The 21,739-nt window shown below is 36.8% G+C and overlaps 2 protein-coding genes across 2 annotated transcripts; both read right to left on the reverse strand.

The window, feature by feature from the left end:
* Positions 1-382: 382 nt before the first annotated feature.
* Positions 383-11,315, reverse strand: slc26a6.2 (solute carrier family 26 member 6, tandem duplicate 2). The gene is made up of 19 exons (XM_079828091.1): positions 10,958-11,315; positions 10,570-10,709; positions 10,347-10,457; positions 9,532-9,707; positions 9,286-9,450; positions 8,910-9,062; positions 7,208-7,290; positions 6,920-7,067; positions 5,979-6,092; positions 5,345-5,422; positions 5,101-5,196; positions 4,818-4,924; positions 4,415-4,484; positions 2,987-3,079; positions 2,612-2,752; positions 2,282-2,512; positions 2,143-2,197; positions 1,503-1,621; positions 383-1,358 (listed from the first exon to the last, which is right to left on the reverse strand). Exons 1-19 carry the CDS (start codon positions 11,098-11,100, stop codon positions 1,335-1,337), a joined length of 2,247 nt encoding a protein of 748 aa, XP_079684217.1. The 5' UTR covers positions 11,101-11,315; the 3' UTR covers positions 383-1,334.
* Positions 11,316-12,620: 1,305 nt separating this feature from the next.
* On the reverse strand, positions 12,621-20,399 carry slc26a6.1 (solute carrier family 26 member 6, tandem duplicate 1; the record flags this gene model as incomplete). The annotated part of the gene is made up of 17 exons (XM_079826332.1): positions 20,264-20,399; positions 18,298-18,408; positions 17,611-17,759; positions 17,373-17,537; positions 17,146-17,292; positions 16,021-16,103; positions 15,756-15,903; positions 15,524-15,637; positions 15,138-15,215; positions 14,953-15,048; positions 14,716-14,822; positions 14,518-14,587; positions 13,739-13,828; positions 13,519-13,659; positions 13,246-13,300; positions 12,969-13,078; positions 12,621-12,650 (listed from the first exon to the last, which is right to left on the reverse strand). The coding sequence occupies exons 1-17, from the start codon at positions 20,277-20,279 to the stop codon at positions 12,621-12,623; spliced, it is 1,710 nt and encodes a 569-aa protein (XP_079682458.1). The 5' UTR covers positions 20,280-20,399.
* Between the last annotated feature and the right edge of the window lie 1,340 nt (positions 20,400-21,739).

Raw genomic sequence — 21,739 nt, forward strand, 5'->3', positions numbered from 1 at the left:
ATGTCGACTGCCTTTCAATAAGTCTAAGAGCTAAATAACGAGGCTAATTAAAGTATGAGAATGCTGTTCACTTTTACTGGAATGTTTTTAAAGGACTTTATGTCTTTTAATACTAATCAATATAGGCTACCACATTCTTTCTTCACCTTTTGTATGCACAGTATGAGTCCATTTCACAACAAAGGTGTCATCTGTTCTTGAAACAATATACTGCTAGTTAGGCAGGTTCCACATGATCTGTCCCTTTTGGGATTATGCTGGAATGTTCAGACCAGTTTCTCTGAAACTTGTAAAGAGAAGACCTATACATAAACACACCATTTTTTAACTCTCTGAATGGGTCTTCATACAAGAAAACAGCACCCATCATATGAAAAATGTTATGTTACAAATGTAATTCTATTTAATCAAATTCTCATCAATCACACATCACTGAACATAAAAATAGAGGACTCCAAATTATTTGATTCAATATTTCCAACAAGTTTTTTAGTCAGAACCAAAGTAACATAGCATAGCAGCTATAATTTCTCAACAAGAATAATAAAGTGACTGTTTATTTAAGTTAAGGTGATTCTAGATACACATGCATACAAAGTTAACACAGCATACATAGCTTATACACACTAAAATACATGAACTGAATTGTATATGGTAATTACTACTGTTCAAATGTTTGGGGTCGGTTGAAAATGGGGTTGGTTGAAAACACGTGAAAATAACTGTTTATTCCTGTGATGGCAAAGCTGACTTTTCATCATCATTACTCCTTCAGTTTCACATGTTCCTTCAGAAGTCATTCTAATATGCTGATTTGGTGCTCAAGAAACATTTCTTATTATTATCAATGTTTAAAACAGTTGTGCTGCTTCATATTTTTGTGGAAACTGCTACATTCTTCGATAAATAGAAAGTTCAAAAGAATATTAATTTAAAATTGAAATGTTAAAATGTACTAACCCAAAGCATTTGAACTTTAGAATATATTGCTAAAATGTGAACTTTACTTTCATGTATTAAAGCTTTCCATGAGTCTGAATATTTTGTAAGAAACTGGGTTTACTGGTGTAATATTTCCGTGTCATAAATGCACCTGTCTGTCAAAAATTGCATTCCATTACAAAAGTTGATTTACAAATAACTTGTACAATACAACTCTATGGCAGATTCTCACATTCTCAGATATTTCACATTCACAAGTAATTATTATTTTAAAAAACAAATTATTCATCAAAACTACTCCTACTTATTCCTTCCCAAGTTGAAATACACAATAAATAACGATCCATCTTTGTGTTCTGGAGTGTTTTCTGTATCATGTTTGGTGTTTGGATTTACAAATGTGTTCCCTGCATAACCTGTAAAAGAAGAAAGGCAAGAAATTTTGTTTATTCATGCATGTTTTTTTTTTCATAACATTACTGTCTTGGCCACCAACACATGTCTAATTAAGATTAGCAAACTTCTGACATTTGTGTATGTGAGATAAGGATGTACTGTACCTCCTTGCTGTTTCCCTGCTGGCAATAAAGAACAGCGTCATGTACTGATGAGAAGAGAATCGATTTAGTTAGTTTCTCATTGAAGAAATCCCCCTTCTCCATGCTCTCTACAACACCTCCTGAAAAAGAGAGAGAGATTATAATCAGTGTTTATAATCAGCTCATCGTTCAGGTGTGATTCCAAACGTCATAAAGAAAACAAAAGAAACACATCCATGGAAACTTTCCATTGAATAAAAGATTCTTTACAGTGGAAAAATGTTCTTTAGATAGGCTAATAAAAATTTCTCACACTAAGAAAAAAATTTAGTTTTAAGAACTGCTCACTAAAAGGTTCTTCTATGGCCCTGTCCCAAACGGTACAGGAGACCAGGGTGTCCCATTTGTCATTTTAGGATTCAGAAGTACGCCACCTTCGCGGTTGATATGCGCCCTCGATTTTGGTGAGCCCGCACTGAAGCGATCTCTGTAGAAGACTTCTTTCAGACAGTCAAAGCGGCGTTACGTCACGAAAGTGCAGACTCGTAAGAAGACTGCTAGTGATAAGGGTGTCATTTGGGACAGGGCCTAAACCCTTTTGAAATCTTTATTCTTAAGAGTGTATTCAGACAAAATTGATTGGTATGTATCGTTCACTCACTCTGGCAGCCACATAAGTACACCTGTACACCAGCCTCTCCATAATCTTTATAGATCTGCCATTAAACAAAGGGTTTCAACAGGGTTAAAACAACGTTACACATTCATTAAGTCTTTAATGAGTACAGATCGTGTCTCACATTGCGTAGAGTTTTCACGGCAACTGTGTCCAGGAAGTTGACTGGGCTCAGGTCAAGAATGATTGCCCGTGGGAGCGTGGTGTCAGTATCGGCGTCAGGCCCTGCCTCCACATTTACTACATCCTTTGGCTCTTTGACTGACATCTCATGCACATCCCCATTCGCCTGTGTGTGTGACAACTCCGGCTCCTCCTCGCTTTCATCTGCGTCTGACAACTGCGGATCCTCCCCCTGGTTAAAAGCAGAGACCACTGGCTCAGTCCGAATACTCAAACATACATATTATCTCACACAGCCACATGCAAACACACACTCTTTTCAAAGGCAGACCTTAGTAGCTTGAACGGCAGCTTCTTTGGCTCTTTTCTTGGCCTCTTTCTTCGCTTTCTTTGCGGCTTTCTTTTCTTTTCGGAGTCTCTTTGCTTCCAGTTTCTTCTTATGTGAGAGCAGTTTAGCCACGTCTACCCCAGTCTGCACAAAAACACACATTTAATTTTTACTGCATGAAAGTCCTGACCTTTGCATTTGTTATATGTAGCTTGTTTGGTCTAATCTCACAGTGCATGTTTTTATTATAGATTGTATGTTTGGGATAATTACCTGTTTAGTAGTGTGTAATGTCTTGTGTAAATGTGCGTGAATGAATATGTATGAGAGTAAATGTGTGTGTGTGTGTGTGTGTGTGTGTTTTACATATGTACCTACCTTATCATAGAGTGCATCGATGTACATTTCAGCGTTGGCAAAGTACAATGTTGCAGATGAACGGAAAATCATTATACCAGGAATCTCCTTCACCTGTAAGGGTGTGAAACATAAATTTTTTTTAAAGTATTATAATAAATTAAAATTAAAAGATTTGATGCACATGATCTTTGTCAAGCAATATTTGCAATCACAAATTTCTCAAATGATCAAAGTTATTTATGTTTGTAAATACAACTAAACCAAATTAAATGTAATATGTGACCCTGGACCACAAAACCAGTCATAAGTGACAATCATTATCTGAAAGCTGAATAAATAAGCTTTCCATTGATGTATGGTTTGTGACAATATTTGGATATTGAGATACAACTATTTGAAAATCTGTAATCTGAGCAAAAAAATCTAAGAATTGAGAAAATCGCCTTTAAATTTGTCCAAATGAAGTCCTTAGCAACGCAGATTACTAATAATAATACATTTATTATATTTTTATGGTAGGACATTTACAAAATATACTTCATTGAACATGATCTTTACTTAATATCCTAATGATTATTTTGACCCATACAATGCATTGTTACCACAAATATACCCGTGCGACTTATGACTGGTTTTGTGGTCCAGGGTCACATGTTCTGACTGAGGCTCTAGGAGACACCAGAAAAGAAAATCCTGAAAACAATTACCAAACTTCACATTTAACAGAAGCAGATGTTGCTATGAAATAGTTGTTTATTGCCTGAATGTTTATCGTTTGAGTCAGCTTCCTGTCTTTAAACTACGGTCTTGATTAAAATGTTTTGATGGTTTGCTAAAGGTCAGACTGTGTAACTTGTGGCCAATTACATTTGACATGGAATTGAAATTTCAAAATAATGGGTAGTTAGTTAAGTATTTCATTTTTAATAGCACTACAACAAATGTACCACTTTATACTCCTGATCACCTGCAACATACACGTTATTGCCATTTTAGATACTTTACAAATACTATATAATAGGTCTCTCTTAAAGCACCTTCATGTTATACAATGAATGAATGAAACTAACACCCACACATTCAAATGCTCCCTGAAAACGGGGAAGGAAATGGTAACTAACACAATGAAAGTCAAACAAACAGACATATGTCATGCCCTTGCAAAATCATGTGGCTTTGATTAATCAGATTACCTAAGAAATGCATAAATGGAAGAACAGGTGTTTCAGGAAGTGTGCTGTAATTCAGTTTTTTTTTAACCAGGAGTGCCAGGTTATTTCATGACGAGGGAAATTTTAGGATGAACTATGCCCTTAATCCAGCTTGACCATTTGACAATTGTGCATTGCCTCTGCTGTTCCAAATATAATTAAAACTAAAGTATCAGATGAATACGGTGAACATAGTTGCATATATTGTGTTTGGTGGTGTCGCGGTCATGTTCACCTGATTGTAGTCCTCTACTGGTCTGTAGATGTCAGTGCCAGGAACCTGGCCAAGGATAGAGTAGTTCGGTCTGTTGTAGGGAGAAAAATGAGGCAAAACAAGGAGGGACAGATGGAGAGTTTATATGCAACTGCTGTCAAGAGTCTTTAATTTCATATGACCAAACTAAGGGAATTCAAAAGGAACCGCAATATGATGTGTGAAAAAGCTTCTCTTGGGATCTTCAACAGAGTAAAGTAAAACAGGAGACTGCATGTAGAACCAGTTTTACATTCTCGTATAATTAACGAAATGGTGCACATGTATGTAGGGTTCGGGATTATGGGAATATGGTGCATTTTCCATGGTTTACCATGTATTTGTGAATTATTTAGGCTTTGTGTATGTGGTTTCTGTCACTCACAGCTGAGTTCTGAAGACGACAGTGAGGATGGAGAAGGCGATTGATGCAGCCAGTCCCATGTCAGGATTGAACAACAGTGTCAAGATCAAAGTCATCACCCACACCACCTGAACACACAAACAACAGAGAGAATAATAGCTAAAGCGTCAATTCAGATCTTTCCATTTTACCTTCATTCTTTCTGTGTCACTTCACTCCCTCTTGCTCAGTCCTATTTTGTTTATATTGGTCTATTTTTAAAGTGTTGCATAAGCTTTGTTTTCTCCTTCTCATTCTCTCTCACCATATCCACTTTGTTGGTCCTCCAGAGAGAGCAGATGTCTCCAAACTGCTTCATCATGCCCTGCAGGTTTACGTAGATTATAGCAGCCAGCACTGCCTGAAGAAACCAGCACACACATGGACAATTTGTCGTTATATATTCCTATGTAAATGGCTACATTTGCATATTCATGACTTCAGCAGAGAGATCTTATATTATGAATATTCACGACAGGCCCACACAAGGGCTGAATCAGGGTACTAACCTTTGGCAGCTCCTCAAAGAGTTCTCCAATCTTTAACAAGATCACCAGAATTACCATAGCAGAAATTGCTCCAGCCACCTGAATGTTTGACAGAGAGAGGATTCAATTTGAACTTTACCTCAACAAAATCAACCAGCAGTTTAACAATCTACTGAATGAACCATACCCTTGTGAAAAAGAAGTACACTTTAAACATACTTTTAAAAACTATACTTATTAGAGAGATACTATACTACATTAATATACTTAAGTGCAAATTGAATGGTTGCGGACACTTGATTGCATGTTATTTGCAATTTAATGAAAATGGATTATAGTAATTAGTTGAACACGATAGTACTTTTTTAACACACCTAAGTAAACTTGTATGTCATGAATTTGTCATGAATGAAGCTGAAATTTTGTGTATTAAAAAAAATTAAAGCCACAATATGTAATTTTTCCGCAGCTAGAGGTGGCTTATTCAAAACAAAGTCGTAGCTTGATGACGCCTTGATTTCGCGGAGCTTTTATTATGCCGCAGACAACCGCTTCCGCTTCTTCTGCTCATGCATATGTGGAGCAACGCAGCGCTGTTCTATCATATTAGATAGGAAGAGAATGATGGAAAAGGAAATTTGGCTGATGTTCTCACCTGTGTCTTCCCCCCTGTGCTGACCTGCACCATGCTGCGAGACATAGAGCAGCTGATAGCAAAGCACTTGAACAAGCCTCCAATGGAGTTAGACAGACCCAATGCTATGAGCTCCTGATTCAGAGAGGACACATTACAAGTAGAACACAAGATGTTCAAACAAAACTGTTTTTCTCAAACGTTTGGAATTCTGTGCAAAAAAAATTGTGGGTTAATCAATGACTTCCAGTAACTTGGCGAAGAACAAAAGACACAAACTGTCAGTTTAACTGGCAACTAGATTTGAATGTAAGCACTAAAGTTCCAGGAAAATATTGTTTAATGCCATTTTGGTAAAATTTTTTGGTTACACTATTTTACAGTGTCCTTGTTACATATGTTACACGTACTTACCATAGTAATAACAATAAATTATGCATAATTACATGGAACTAACCCTAAACCAAATCCTAATCATAACCCTATAGTAAGCACACGTTGTTAATTAATATTACTCAGTAATTAACTGTATAATCACTGTAACAAGGACACCTTAAAATAGTGTAAAAAAGTAAAACAGCCAGTTTTCCAATCTTGCAGTTTTACTATGCTGTTTGCTTATGCTGTCTAAATTTGACATGAAAAGTGAAAAAAAAAAGACTTTTGCCATTACTCCGGTCTTCAGTGGCAAATTATCCTTCAGAATTAAACATTTATTATTATTATAAGAAGTAATAGTTGTGCTGCTTAATTTGTAGATTTTTTTTTAAACATTATACACCCCCCCCCCCTCCCCACAGGATTCAGGAAAAAATCTCTAGAAAAAATTAAGAGACCACTTAACATTGATTTCTCAATGTTAAGTGGTTTCTTAATTTTTTTCCAGAACTCTATATTTTTCCAGAGCTATATATATATATATATATATAAATCATCTATTATAGCCATTTAGAGTCTCTTACCTGGTTACTATCGACTTTGTAAGCATATTTGAGGGCAAAAATTCTTCCCAGTGAGATAGCAATGCCATAACCAACAATAGCCAGTGCAAAAGCATCACCGACCATTGAACCCAGCAGTGAAACATCAGGCGCAACAGGAGCCTGCAGACTGCAATGTGAAGAAGAGATGCAGATATGAGCATGAAGATGTACTATAATGCCATACATGATTTTGTAGCTATAACCATTACAATGCTATACACACAGTACAGTTGTATTTGTGTTTGCATTGTAGTGTGTTGGACTCACCCTGATGGGATTTCTCCAACCACGTCAACATTGTATTTGGTCTTCAAATCCATCAGCCATGACACCAAAGTAGCGATAATAACCTATATACACAAAAAAAGATTAAATCTTTAAGAAACCCTGAAAGCAATATTGTTCATTACCTATAATGAAATGTTATTATGAATAAAATATTTATATAAATATGTAAAAAAAATGTTTTCTTTTAGGTATAGGCTAGGGTAAGTCATGGTTAGTCAGTACTTATCCAATACCTGTCAAAAAGTTTAGAAACATTAACATTTTTTAATGTTTTTGAATGAAGTCTCTTATGTTCACCAAGGCTGCATTTATTTGATCAAAAATACAGTAAAAACAGTAATATTGTGAAATATTATTACAAATGAAAATAACTGGTTTGTATTTGATCATATTTTAAAATGTAATTTATTCCTATGATGGTAAAGCTGAATTTTCAGAATCATTCCTCCAGTCTTCAGTTACATGATCCTTCAGAAATAATTTTAATGCAGATGTGGTGCTCAAGAAACATTTCTTCTTTTAGCATTTATGATGAATTAATGTTTTACGTTCTCTATTTTTTTTTAAACTTACCACAAAGGTTGGAATGGTATTATTGTTTACACAAAAATGACTCTGGTTTGATCTTGAGCCTTTCTGTTGTGTTTGTGTCTTAGGTTGTCAGTTCCACTCACTCTGCCATCACAGCTGCACCTCATTCTAATCAGTGCTCCAGCTCTCCTCACACACACCTGTCTGCATTGATTTTCTCCACTACTTATGGTTCTCTCATTCTTTGCTTCTCTGTCAGTGTGTCTTGGTTACCGTCCGTTTTTGCTACTGCCCAAAAAACTTTCTTGTTCCAGTCGTGCGTAGTTACATGTTTGTTTATTTGATCTGTTTTTTTCTTCTTGGATTTGCCCAGGTCCTGTATGCAGTCCTGTATGCAGTTTTGGATCACTTACCTGGTTACTAATTTTTCTGCTCTTGTTTTGGACTATTGCCTTTGCTATGCACCTGGGACTGTGATTTCCCTCTGGTTTTGACCCTTGCCTGGCCCGTCTTCCTTATCAACTTTCCTTAGGGATTGTTGCATCGGTGAACTGACTTCTGGCTTTACTCCAGACTGCCCCTTGGATTTCGCGTCTGCTCCGCCCTTTGCTCGGCGGCTCGGCTGCCTGTTATATTTGTGTTTTTTTGGGGGGTTTTTTGCACTTTGGTCAATAAATTTAGCAAACTGCTAATCTGCTCTTGGGTTCCTTTTTCATCCCAGCATCCCTAACAAAAACTGTTTTAAACATTGATAATGTTTTTATTGTATTTATAATTTTAAAAAATGCAGCCTTGGAGAGCATAAGAGACTTCTTTCAGAAACATAAATTGTAACGACTTTTGACATGTACTGTAATTATCTGGTAACATTAGGTTCCGTTTGTTAATATTAATTAACTAGTACATTAACATGAACTAATGATACAAATACGTCTAATGTATTTATTAATCTATGTTAATTATAATTTCAACATTTACTAATACATTATAATGTATAATGGACCAATTGCATCTGTTAATATTATTTAATGGAGCTAACATGGACTAACAATGTAATTTATCAACTATTGTTCACAAAGACTAATAAAGTCTCTGTATGTCCTCAGTTAGCTAAGTGCATGTGTGCGTTTAACTTTATGAAGCAACTCACAGTGATCAGCTCAACAGGAATAGGAACAGGAATTTTGCGTGCTGCCAAGGCACTAAGTTGCTTTGCACCGATCAGGCCCAAAATGGTTACAATGCTAACCACCAGAGTACCAATGTTAGTCTGTCCAAGCAATGCACAAATCTCTATGACCGTCTAGAGAGAGAGAGAGAGAAAGAAAAATTGTGAAAAGTTATAACCCCCACCACTTGGAGGCACTAAGCACAAATTACACATAGGTGTGATTATTTGTCCTTGTCTGAGGCCTTTTATGTCCCAGTTCAGCATAGTCCTCAATGAAGTGTTTGGGACTGTGCCATCAGTCAATCAGACTTGATGCTCCAAATCCATTAGTCACATGCCATGTGTTCATACTCACATATATTAGAGACAAAGGTCCGCTGTACCGTTGCGGGCTGATGCCGAAAGAATATTTAAGCTGGGAGACGATAACATGGATGGCTGCCGCTGTCGTGTAAGCTCTCACCAATGGCTCTGAGAGATACGTCACCACAAATCCGAACCGAACCAAACCAAGGAGCAACTACAAACAGACACCACACAAATACTTAGGTCACATACATACCTTCAAAGCTACATACTGTACAATTCCAAGAGAACCTACCTGGAAAATGCCAGATAAGAAAGTCACAGTGGCAGCGATCTTGACCCTCTCCGTATCACGGCCGACAGTGTCTAAGATGGTGATGTTGGTTTCATTGCCAGGCATCATGAAGTCTGAGTCTGGAGCCAAACGCTCCGTCACACTGCCAATCATAACGCTCATAACTGCATACGTACCTGTAGACAGAGAAAAAAGTGTGGGTCATTTTTGCTATGTTTGTGGGGACCAAATGTCTAGCTGGATTTGAAGGGATAGTTATCAATCATTATTTTCTCACTCATACTGTATCAACAAGCTGAACTGCGACAAAAGGCTGTCAAAAAAGCACTATATACAAGCACCATAACAGTAACTATATTGATTGAGCTATATTTCAAGTCCTGAAATAGCTTCAAATCAAATATGGCACCTAAAGCACAGGTTTGAAATCAGTATCAATATCAACCAGTTCTAAAGTGTCCCGCATCCGAACAACATCATACATCATAATAGTCCACCCAAAAATGAAAATTCTGCCATCATTTGCTCACCCTCATGTCGGTCCAAACTTGTATGATTTTCTTTTGTCCATGGAAGACAAAAGAAGATAGTTTGACGAATATTGGTAACCAAATAGATTCAGTTTCCATTGAATTCCCTTGTATTTTTTGTCCACACAGTGAAATTCAATGGGAACTGAAATATTTAGCTTACCAACATTTTTCAAAATATCTTCTTTTGTGTTCCACCGTTAGTCAAATGATGACAGAATTCTCAATTTTGGGTGAGCTGTCCCTTTAAGAACAATATAAATCAAAGAAAGTGTGTGTACTTACCCACAGAGATGTGTTTGGATGTTCCAAAAATGAAGTAAATGAGAATGGGGTAGAAGGAGGAATACAGACCAAAAACAGGAGGGACAGCCGCCAGCAAAGCATATGCCATACCTACACACACAATTACACGTGACATGATTGTTTGTGTTTTTGTTTAGGTCTACGGTATCTAAAGTAATCAGGTGTGCCCTTGGTAATGTGTGTGCATGTGCTTGTGTTGTACCTTGTGGCAGATGCATGATTCCCACACTAATTCCTGATATCAGATCTCCAATAGCATTTTCTCGAAATGGGTATCGTGGCAGCCATGCCAGGATAGGAACAAATGATAGGAAACAGCTCTTAAACCTTGGGCCTGTACACCTGACAAACAAAGAAAATGATAGAGAAAGTTATAAAAAATGAAGAAGAACAACATAAAAGTGTGGTTTGGAAGTTTGAGACTACTCTAAGATGTTGTTGCTTTCATCAAAGCACAATAAGCTCTTTGAATCATTCTCAAAAACTCGATCATTATGCTGATACGAACTGTAATGGAAAGAGTGCAAAACAGAAGCATTTTCACAAGTGGATTATTAAATGTACATTACTAAGTGGACATATTTACGCACCTGACAGCATCTTTGAGTTTTTCTTTCGTTGAAATTTTGAAATCTGATTTCTCAGCAACTTGGTCGACACTGAGCTCATCCAGTACTTCTCTGTGGATGTGATATGGCACCCTCTTCCTGAGTTCTGTGTCTTCTTTTTCCATTTTGAAACTCTATAGAATACTCAATTCTCTATTCTAGAGTGTTCAGATCACCTCCAGTGTATAGATCCCAAAATCATGTCCTCACAATGAAAATGTAATCCTTAATGTCCATGCAAACAGTCCCAGAAAAATTCTAAAGGATGTTCTCCAGTGATTCCAGTAAAAGATCTACACGTCTGCTGCTTGTGCAATGAAGTTCTGGACAGCAATGGAGTGATTAACGTCCCTGGCTCTTCGCTTCTATCACAGGTTGTGTTAATGTGTATCCTGCCCTTTCCGATACCCGTCTGATCCATTCACACACTTACTGATAGAATTCTAATGTGTTCATATGGGGAGCAAAGTCCCAAAAACACAGAGGAGGGGGGGGGGGAGGGGGGGTTCTTTGGAGTCAATGTTGGACACTTTCACACTAGAGACCTACGCCACCTTATCTGAGTCTGATTAGATAGAAAACACCATGTTCATTCTGCCAAACCATGTGGTTTTGTTAACGCTAGATCTTTGAAACAAATCTTTGCCCGTCCTGCCACAAGAACTCTACAGAGTTTTGATCCAGCGTATTAGAGACATTTCTTGTCTTTATTTGAGAATATACAGACTTTTTTATGAAATTGTAATTATGTAATTAATTAATAAAGGGTGTTTTAACTTTATGTGTGTATATACATTAACTATAGTTTGGGGACAAAAGTGAACTGACAAAAACTTTGATTATGATTAGCTTTATACAATATAAGCTTATGCTATGTCCCCAGTAAACATGTGAGCTACATGAACTGCATTAAATATTAATATCGCCTCTCCTCAACATTTGGCCAGAGAACAAAGTCTCTTGTAATGACTTTTATGGTTCAATTCAATGGGGGTACAAGAAGAACATTATAGCAACGTGAACTCTACGTATATATTAACTGAATTGTAATAAGTTTGGGTGTTGTCAGCCGACCCTTTGTATTGACCGGAGTGTTAATAATTATTTAGATCTCATTTTCCATACTATTTGTGTTTCTATATGTTGTTCTTTTGTACTTATTCGATTTATTTTACTTTATACAAACCAAATTGGCCTCTAACATTAACAAAACATATGTTTATAGGAATCTGGGAGATTGCAGATGCACAGACATGCAGTACATAATGTTTTGAGGCCAATTATTTATTTTCAGTATTTTAATTATTTCAAACAGCCATCTAACCTAAATGTAGAATAATGACAAAAACAACAAATGCAGCAACAAGCAAGTAAATAAAAAGCAAAATACAGAAGTAAAACAGCTGACAAACCATAGTCATTTGTACATTTTGGCATTTGAGTTAATTTCATGTTCAATAGCCGATAAACAAAAAGCTGTTGCCACATATTACAATGAATGCAAAAAAAACATTAAATCAAAATGGGATATTCGTCTCCTTTCTTGTTTTGTCTAGAAGTCTCACTTCTAAAGCCCAGTGATGAAGGGTTCTTTCAGGTTTGTAGGTTCATGTATCCGCCATTCATGACGGGAGGTCATTAAAGGTCACAGCTCTGTAACGTCTGTGCCTGTGTTCTGTAAAATGTAGATGCGTAATTGAATTAGAACAGAAAATGCTATTGAATTACAGCGAACTACAACAGACCCATACAAACACATGACTGGTTCGCTATCTTTGTGGGGACTCACAGCCGTAGTGGTTTTTATACTGTACAAACTGTATATTCTATCCCCTTACTGTATCTCCTTAATCTATCCCCTAATTCTGTATGATTTATAAGCTTGTTTTCCTCAATTTAGGTCCTCACAGTGACACAAGTCCCCATGACTCTGTGTGCATTCAGTCCCCACCGGGATAGAAAAACATGTATACACACACACACAGAAACACACCTGTAGCCCCTGGTAGTGTAGGACTGCATGATGCACTGAAGGGAAAAATGAGGAAAGAGACAGACAATCTGGAACTAAACCATGGTTCTTCATCTGAGATAGTAAACCATCTAGAAACAAAAACACAAGAAATACAGTAAATATATAAGTGCGTTAGACAGTTCTTGGATTAACTATTCCTTTAAAGTCACAGTATATATATACACAGTATATATATAAAAATATGTGATCCAATACAATCATGTGAGAGTGTGGCTGTATGTGTAATACGTGCTACCTGGACATGCAGCATAGAAAAACAAGGTCTGCATGTTCTCAAATTCCTGAAGCACCTGTGACCCAGAGAGAGAGAGAGAGAGAGAGAGAGAGAGAGAGAGAGAGAGAGAGAGTATTCGTACACAGAAACAATGACATGCAGAATTTAAACTCCCACTCATTAGTTAGGAGTTAATGAGAGTCAGTAACAGGTCATCTATTTCTGGTCATCTCCGGTAAAATATCAACACTTCTACGTGTGGGTATGTGTGTGAGTGTGTTCTGTGCCACTAACTGATTTAAATGTGCCCATGGCCACTGAGTCCATGAAGGTGACTCCACTGAGCTCCAGAATAACGCAGTGTTGCGCACTCTGAGCCCCTTGCTGGTCTGGATGAATAACTTCAGGATTCTCCTTAATGCCTTTATTAACTGCCTGCATATATACATAAAGAATAATAAAATATAGACAAATTTGAATGAATGGAAACAGGGAGCTGTAATGGAGGTTGTACCTGTCTGAGTGATGTGAAGGTCTGGTCTGCATTGGCGTAGTAAAGTGGATTATAGCAGGAAAACATAGTTACTCCAGGGACGTGGAGTGCCTAAAACCACAAAATTCAGGGAATTATAGAATCTTTCCTGATTTCAAAAAGTATTTTATGGCCACGAAGGGTGCATTTATTTGGTCAAACATACAGAAAAAAACAGTGATATTGTGAAATATTATTGATATATAAAATAGCTGGTTGGATCAAACCGGCTGTTGTCAGACTCCTTGTGCATACAAAAACCTAATTGGATTATTACAATTAATAACAAAATTAATGTATTTCCTACTGACACATTACATCAAAGGATATAAATAACCATTTTTTGTGGTGAAAATACTAACGTGCCTTACTTGCATAGTACTGTATACACACAATCATTAAGATGTTTTAATATTTTAATGTTTTGAAAGAAGTCATGCTCACCAAAGCTGCATTTACATACTCAAAAATACAGTAAGACTGAAGTAATGGCTACTGAAAATAAAGCTTTGCCATCACAGGAATACATTACAAAATATAGTAAAATAGAACACAGAGATCTGATCTCACCATTTTTTTTGTGTGAAAATAATAACGTGCCTAAGACTTTTGCACAGTACTGAAACCAATATTTAGCCAAATTATCAGCCGGAAAAACTCTCTGGTGTGGCTTGAAGATCACTTTGGTTAAGCTGAGAAACTACTTAAAATGATAAATCATTTGATTTAGGCGGGTTTATAGGATTGTGAGTAAATATTACCTTTGCGTATTTCTCCATATCTCTGTAACAGTCTGTACCAGCAATATGCCCAAGAACGGCAGACCTGGCACTGGAAAATTGAGAAAGGAAGAATAAGAGTAAAAAGATGAGAAAAGGGAAAATATAAATGTATCAAACTAACAAATAACAATAGAGAGAGACACTGTAGATAAATATCAGACAATGCATATGGCTCACTGCTGTGTCCTGAAGACGATGGTAAGGATGGAGAACACAATTGCAATGCCAAGCCCCAGGTCCAGGTTAAACACCAGGGCACTGAGCAGTGTCACTACCCACACTACCTGCAGTCTCAGTGGGAAACACACACAGGAAACACCCTGGATGAGAGGCCTACATGGAACAGGATTTTGATCCAGGAGCATGTTGTACTTGAGTCAATTAAGTTAGAATGAATGGATTGGTTGCCCTTACCAGGTCCAAGCGGTCTGTATTCCAAAGTTTAGGCACATCTTTGACTTGGGCAAAAACCCCTTGCAGATTAACTAAAATAATTACAGCCAAAACTGTCTGAAACACACACAAATACACTTTATAAAATCACTTTATTGCACTACATCTGTATATATACACTTTCCAATTGTAGGTGGTACTGGGACCTTTGGAAGCTGCTGGAAAAGGGGGCCGAACTTCAGCAAGATCAATAGAATTACAAGTGCAGACACCAGAGAAGACACCTGAGAAAAAGAGAGAGGCCGTTTTCATCATGGAGTAAAATCCTAACTGCAGTGCTCCACACCTAAAAGTACATTAATATATTGAAAAAATGTTTTTTCTTGTATGCATGTGGTTTGGATTTGATCAGTGAGTCTTTGCTGATAAGAATGGGAGATGTTAATGATCAATGCCTTAATAACAGTCACATGCTGCATTTATTACAGCACAATTAAATGCCTGTACTTCATGTAGCCAGTACCTGAATAACAGGAAGAGAATTGTTGTGCATGTACATTTGACTGTAACAAGAGACAGCTGGTGTTCACACCTGAGTTTGTCCGCCTGTACTCTCCTGCACAGTGCTGCGAGATATGGATCCGCTTACTGGAAAGCACTGGAACACCCCTCCAATAGAGTTACACAGACCCATAGCCAACAGCTCCTACAGGAGAGATAGACCATTTGTGATCAGACAGAGGAGAGATGCTGCAAAGAGGGCATCTATACTAGTCTTATTGTGAGGTTACAGGGAACAAATTGTTACATCATTTGTTTGTTACCTGGTTGCTGTGAAAGGGATACCCATGTTTATGAGCAAACATCATGCCCAATGAAGCTTGGAAACCATAGCCCACCACTGCCAGCGCAAGAGCTGTCGATAACAGCTCCTGAGAGAAGGAAAATGATGGAAGGGAGGGAGGTGAAAGACTTGGGTATAACAAAGAGAGAGAAAAAGGGACAAATGAGAGAGAGAGAGAATAAGTTTTAACACCAAACCACTTCCAGCTAATTGGTTCTATAAAGAAAATCCAACACTCTGCTGACCCGGTTGGTATGGGACCAACGATCTGTATTCCATACCGACCAGACAAATCAAACTGCAATGATGACATAGTGGCAAGGATAATCTAAGGACATGAAAAAAGAATTACTGTTGCACAGAAATCTCTGGAAAAAAAATGCCTTCACATAAAAATAAACTAACACAACTGGGCAAAATAATGGCCACAAATTAGTTCATTATACATGGAATACTATAAAACTTGAAACCTTCCTGTATTAAACATAAAAATGACATTAGGTAGAAATAAAACTAGACTGTACTAGGAAATTTACATTTAAAAATACTAAAGCAAATAAAAGTAAAATATTATAATTAATTGAAATTTATTTGATAAAAGTGAAAACTTACAATAACTAAACTACAGTCAGTTATGGGTCAATGACATGACATGTATTTTTGTGTCCGAATTCATTATTTTCCACAATAACAAAAAAAATACATGTCACACATCAAATTGATCTACAATATTTCCTTTATAAGATACTCTTTTATTTATTTTTTAAATTCAATTGACTTTTTGAGTTGTGGTGTTTCAAAGACCTAAAATGTCAGGTGGTGCGACCAGCAAATTTACATTTAAAAGTATCAATTCCCACTGCCATTGCAAAATGAAGTAAGAAATATAAATGTAAACCATTACATAATGTATACAAATAATACAATAAAGAAAAAAACAAAAACATAAAAACTCCTTATGGAAAATTGTGTTCTGAACACATAGAAAGTGTCCGTTTATATGAATTAGGGTAATACATAGAAAAGGGAATATACCATGTGATATGCATTTTACAATAATTCATATGTATATTGTACGTGTATATTATTTTAAATGAATATATGGTCGCACCACCTGACATTTTCTGGGTGGTAAAATCAGAAATCTAGTTTAATAATTAATTAATGCTGTCTTAAAAGCTGTAAAACCAATATGAATCAACACCATACATTTTTTGGACATAAAAATGCTTTTGCTTAAAATTTTTTTTTTTTTTATCTAAAAAAATATATATTTTTCTTATTTGTCATTGACCCTTATATTCACAAAACTAAATTAAATAAAAAAACAATAAGAACCCTGTTTCAAGTGTGTTTGTGCGTGTGCCCACCAGTACCAGCTCCCATGGAATGGGAAATCGATTGCTCCAGCATGAATTCAGCACCTTTCCACCAACAAGTATAACCAGGGAGACAAAGGAAACTACCAGTGTCGCCGGTAACACTCTCCTGATTCCAGACACAGTGTTGGAAAACATCTGTAGGACACACATAGGTACATTCAGCATTTGAGATATACAGATATCACCGAGGTAAAACACACAGAGCTCATTCTCACCCAGAACACAGCGAGGATGCCTCTGTGTCTGACTATGGAGATGCCCATCAGTAAAGGCAGCTGGTGAACAGTCACATGGACGGCGGCTGCCATAGTGTATCCACTGACCAATGGCTGAGACAACCACCGACACACTCCTCCACAACGCAGCACATATAGCAGAATCTATAGGGAGAGAGGTTTATACAAAAACACACACACACTACTACAGATTTAATACAGCTTGTGTGTGTTTTACCTGCATTAATCCACAAAGAATGGTCAACTGAGCTGCTAAGGCAACTCTCATGCTTTCAGCCTCAATCTCATCACTCTCTGCTCCGCTGCCTGGCAACGACACATCACCTGTCACCGTACCGACCATGATGGAAAGGATAGAAAACGTACCTGTGGATCAGACAGATCATCAGATACACCTGAATGTCAGTAAAAACAAAACCACTTGATGGACAACCAATATTTATATATTAAATAACATTTAATATGTTTTACTTAAGTCTTTTTAATGGTTATTTTATATTTAATTGTACATTTTATTACATTATTAGTTGTTTTATACATATTTTTTATTTATATTTTAATATGTTTAGTTATTTAATATATTTTTTATTTTATATTTTATACTTGATTTTGTTTTAATTAAATACATATTTTATTTTAGATTTTATTACGTCGTTTTATACGTTTTTTATTTTAGGTTATGATATATTTTACACTTGGATAGATTTTTTTTATGTTCACCCGAAGAATAGTTCACCTGAAATAATTACTTTAAATTTATATAATATATTGAAAAAATATCAACAAACAGGCTAGTTACAACATTTCATTTTTGGGTGAACTACTCTATTAATATCTTTTTTTCTTGCAAAGTGGCATTGTGTGTGTACCTGCAGAGAGTTCACATACAGTATGCATAACTTACCAACAGAGATGTGTTTGGATGTTCCAAATATAAAGTAGATGAGAACAGGATAGAAGGATGAATACAGACCAAACACTGGAGGAACTGCAGCCAGCAAAGCATTAGCCATCCCTAAGGGAATAGAAAAAGGCTGAAAATGAACAATTTGCGTGTAGAGGAGTGTGTGCAGTTCTATACAATAGAATTAGTCATTACATCCACTTTATCTGTCCGATTTGAACCACAGTGCATTGTGAGGAAAATGATTGGCTGCCAGCCTATAATACAGATCTGTAGGTGTCTAGTATGAAAAACAGGGCGATCAAGTGTCTACACTTTCAGAGAAACATAAATATAGACTACGATCAATTTTGAAAGATGAAGCGAAAATGACATGTGAAGGCCCATACTCTGAATTTTTCCTCTGCATTTAACCCATCTAAGTTAGTGCACACACATTACGGGTAGTGAGTAGTGAACACACTACAAACAGTGGACACACACCCGGAGCAGTGGGTTTGCTGCAGCACCTGGTGAGCAATTGGGGGTTAGGTGCATTGCTTAAGCGAACCTCTGTCATTTCCTGCCAGTATTGAGAATCGAACCACAACCTTCGGGTTACCAGTCTAACTCTCTAACCATTAGGCTACAACTGTCAATCTATGTTAAATGATCTATGTTGACCATGACAAAATCTTTATACTTAGAAAATAAATGTCTTGCATGTCATACATGCATATATTTATAGCATATATAGGAGCTCAAATATGTGACCCTGGACCACAAAACCAGTCATAAGTCGCACGGGTATATTTTGTGGCAATAGCCAACAATACATTGTATGGGTCAAAAGGATCAAATTTTCTTTTGTGCCAAAATCATTGGGATATTAAAGGGTTAGTTCACCCAAAAATGAAAATTCTGTCATTAATTACTTACCCTCATGTCGTTCGACACCCGTAAGACCTCCGTTCATCTTCGGAACAGAAATGAAGATATTTTAGTTGAAATCCGATGGCTTTGAAAGGCCTCTATTGGCACAATGGCACTTTACACTCTCAAGACCCTTAAAAGGTACTAAAGACTTCGTTACAAAGTCCATCTCACTACAGTGGTTCTAAAATAACTTTATGAATCGGCAAGAATAGTTTTTGTGCGCAAAAAAACCCTAAATAACGACTTATATAGTGATGACGATTTCAAAACAAGGCATCATGACGCTTCGAAGCGTTATGAATCAGTGAGCCGAATCATGATTCGGATCGCGTGTCAAACCGCCAAACTGCTGATATTTGCTGATTCAAACCGCTGATTCAACTCGCTGATTCATAACGCTTCGAAGCTTCATGAGGCCGTGTTTTGAAATCGTCATCACTATGTAAGTCGTTATTTAGGGTTTTTTTGCGCACAAAAACTATTCTCGCCGATTCATAGTTATTTTAGAACCACTGTAGTGAGATGGACTTTGTAACGACGTCTTTAGTACCTTTTAAGGGTCTTGAGAGTGTAAAGTGAAATTGTGCCAATGGAGGCCTTTCAGAGCCATCAGATTTCAACTAAAATATCTTCATTTCTGTTCCGAAGATGAACGGAGGTCTTACGGGTGTCGAACGACATGAGGGTAAGTAATTAATGACAGAATTTTCATTTTTGGGTGAACTAACCCTTTAAGATCATATTCCAAATTTCCTACTGTAAAAACATAAATAATACAAAAACGTATTATTAGTAGTAATATGCATTTCTAAGGACTTCATTTGGACAGCTTTAAAGATGATTTTCTCAATATTTCGATCTTTTTTGTACCCTCAAGATTCCAGATTTTCAAATAGTTGTCTCTCAGCCAAATGTCCTATCCTAACAAACCATACATCAATGGAAAGCTTATTTATTCAGCTTTCAGGTGATGTATGAATCTCAATTTCAAAAAATTGACCCTTATGACTGGTTTTGTGGTCCAAGGTCACATATCACAGGAGTCTTAAACCTTGAGGCAGGTGCATGATTCCCACACTGATTCCTGATATCACATCTCCAACAGCATTGTTCCTGAGCGAGTATTGTGGCAGCCATGACAAGAGAGGTGCAATAGACAGGAAGCAGCTCTTCAGCCTTGGACCTGAACACCTGGTGCAAAACAAGAGAAACAAAGGGTCAATGTGAGTATTTCTCATGGACACTGTGTCTATTTTATGATCACAATTATCTTAAGTGTGCATGTTTCTTAAATAAGCTCCTGTACTCTTCTCACCCACACTCACCGGCTCTCCTCCTTCAGCTTTCCCCAAATTGTCTGATGCGCCTTCCATTTGCGCTGTCCCTGGATATCTAGCTGTGCTTCATTCAGACCATAAACAGGATTAGGATTGAAATTCTCTCTCTGTGAAAGTCTTTGACTGTCCATCTGTGAGAACAAGAAAAAAGTAGCTAAAACAGGCACAATCCTAAAATGGAGTGTGTGATTATGTTTCTCATGTGTGAAGCTGTTGTGACGTGGCCTTGAACTCAGAGCAAACCGTCTATTATCATTCTCAAAAGCAAACACAGTAGCTAAACCAATTAAACTGGAAGTCTATAACTAGAGAGAGACAGATTCATTATTCAATCTCTCCCTCCTCCAGACTTCCAAAGTGTTATTTATTGTCTCAAATGTTCACTGACGTATATCTTTGAATCAGCCTCGCTCTGACCAAAGGTTAAAAGATTTTAATCTACCACTCCTGAGAACAGAGATCATATTACACATCACGTGAGTGACAGCTTGTACTCTCACAGACTTGTTACCATTTTTACTGTAGTACTTTAATAATGATCTCCAGATAATGATTATGCAATTATGCAACTTCCTTGTAAGAGGCAGGGATATATTATCCAATAAGAAGACACGTTACTCTTCAACAAATAACACTTATTCAGTCCCTAGAAAATTGACCTCTGACTCTCTCTCTATCTACTATAACTACATAAGACATACATCAAGTCTATATGCAATGTTTTATTTATATTTATCAGTAAATGGACAGAACTCACAAGCAGATGTAACACATTTTCATACATTTTCATGTAAATCATTTTCTAACACACAGTTGTACAGTTGAAAAAGTATACCATTTACAAAATTTGGTGGGAATACACTATATAAAGCATGTCAAATATCTGGTCTCGACTAAAGGGTGCAGCGTCTTAAAGGGATAGGTCACCCAAAAATGAAAATTCTGTCATCATTCACTCACCCTTAAGTTGTTCCAAACCCATAAACATTTCTTTGTTCTGCTGTACAGGAAGGAAGATATTTGGAAGAATGTTTATAACCAAGTAGATATCAGAATTTTCATTTTTGGGTGAACTATCCCTTTAAGTGAGCAAAGTTATCAGCAGCCAAAACTGATAACGCATCAAAGCTCATCTGCGTCTATCAGCACTCTTTGATAGAAGCACACGTGAGGAACTGAAGACAGGTGAG

This window comes from Gobio gobio, assembly GCF_949357685.1.
Source record: "Gobio gobio genome assembly, chromosome: 10".
NCBI lineage: Eukaryota > Metazoa > Chordata > Actinopteri > Cypriniformes > Gobionidae > Gobio > Gobio gobio.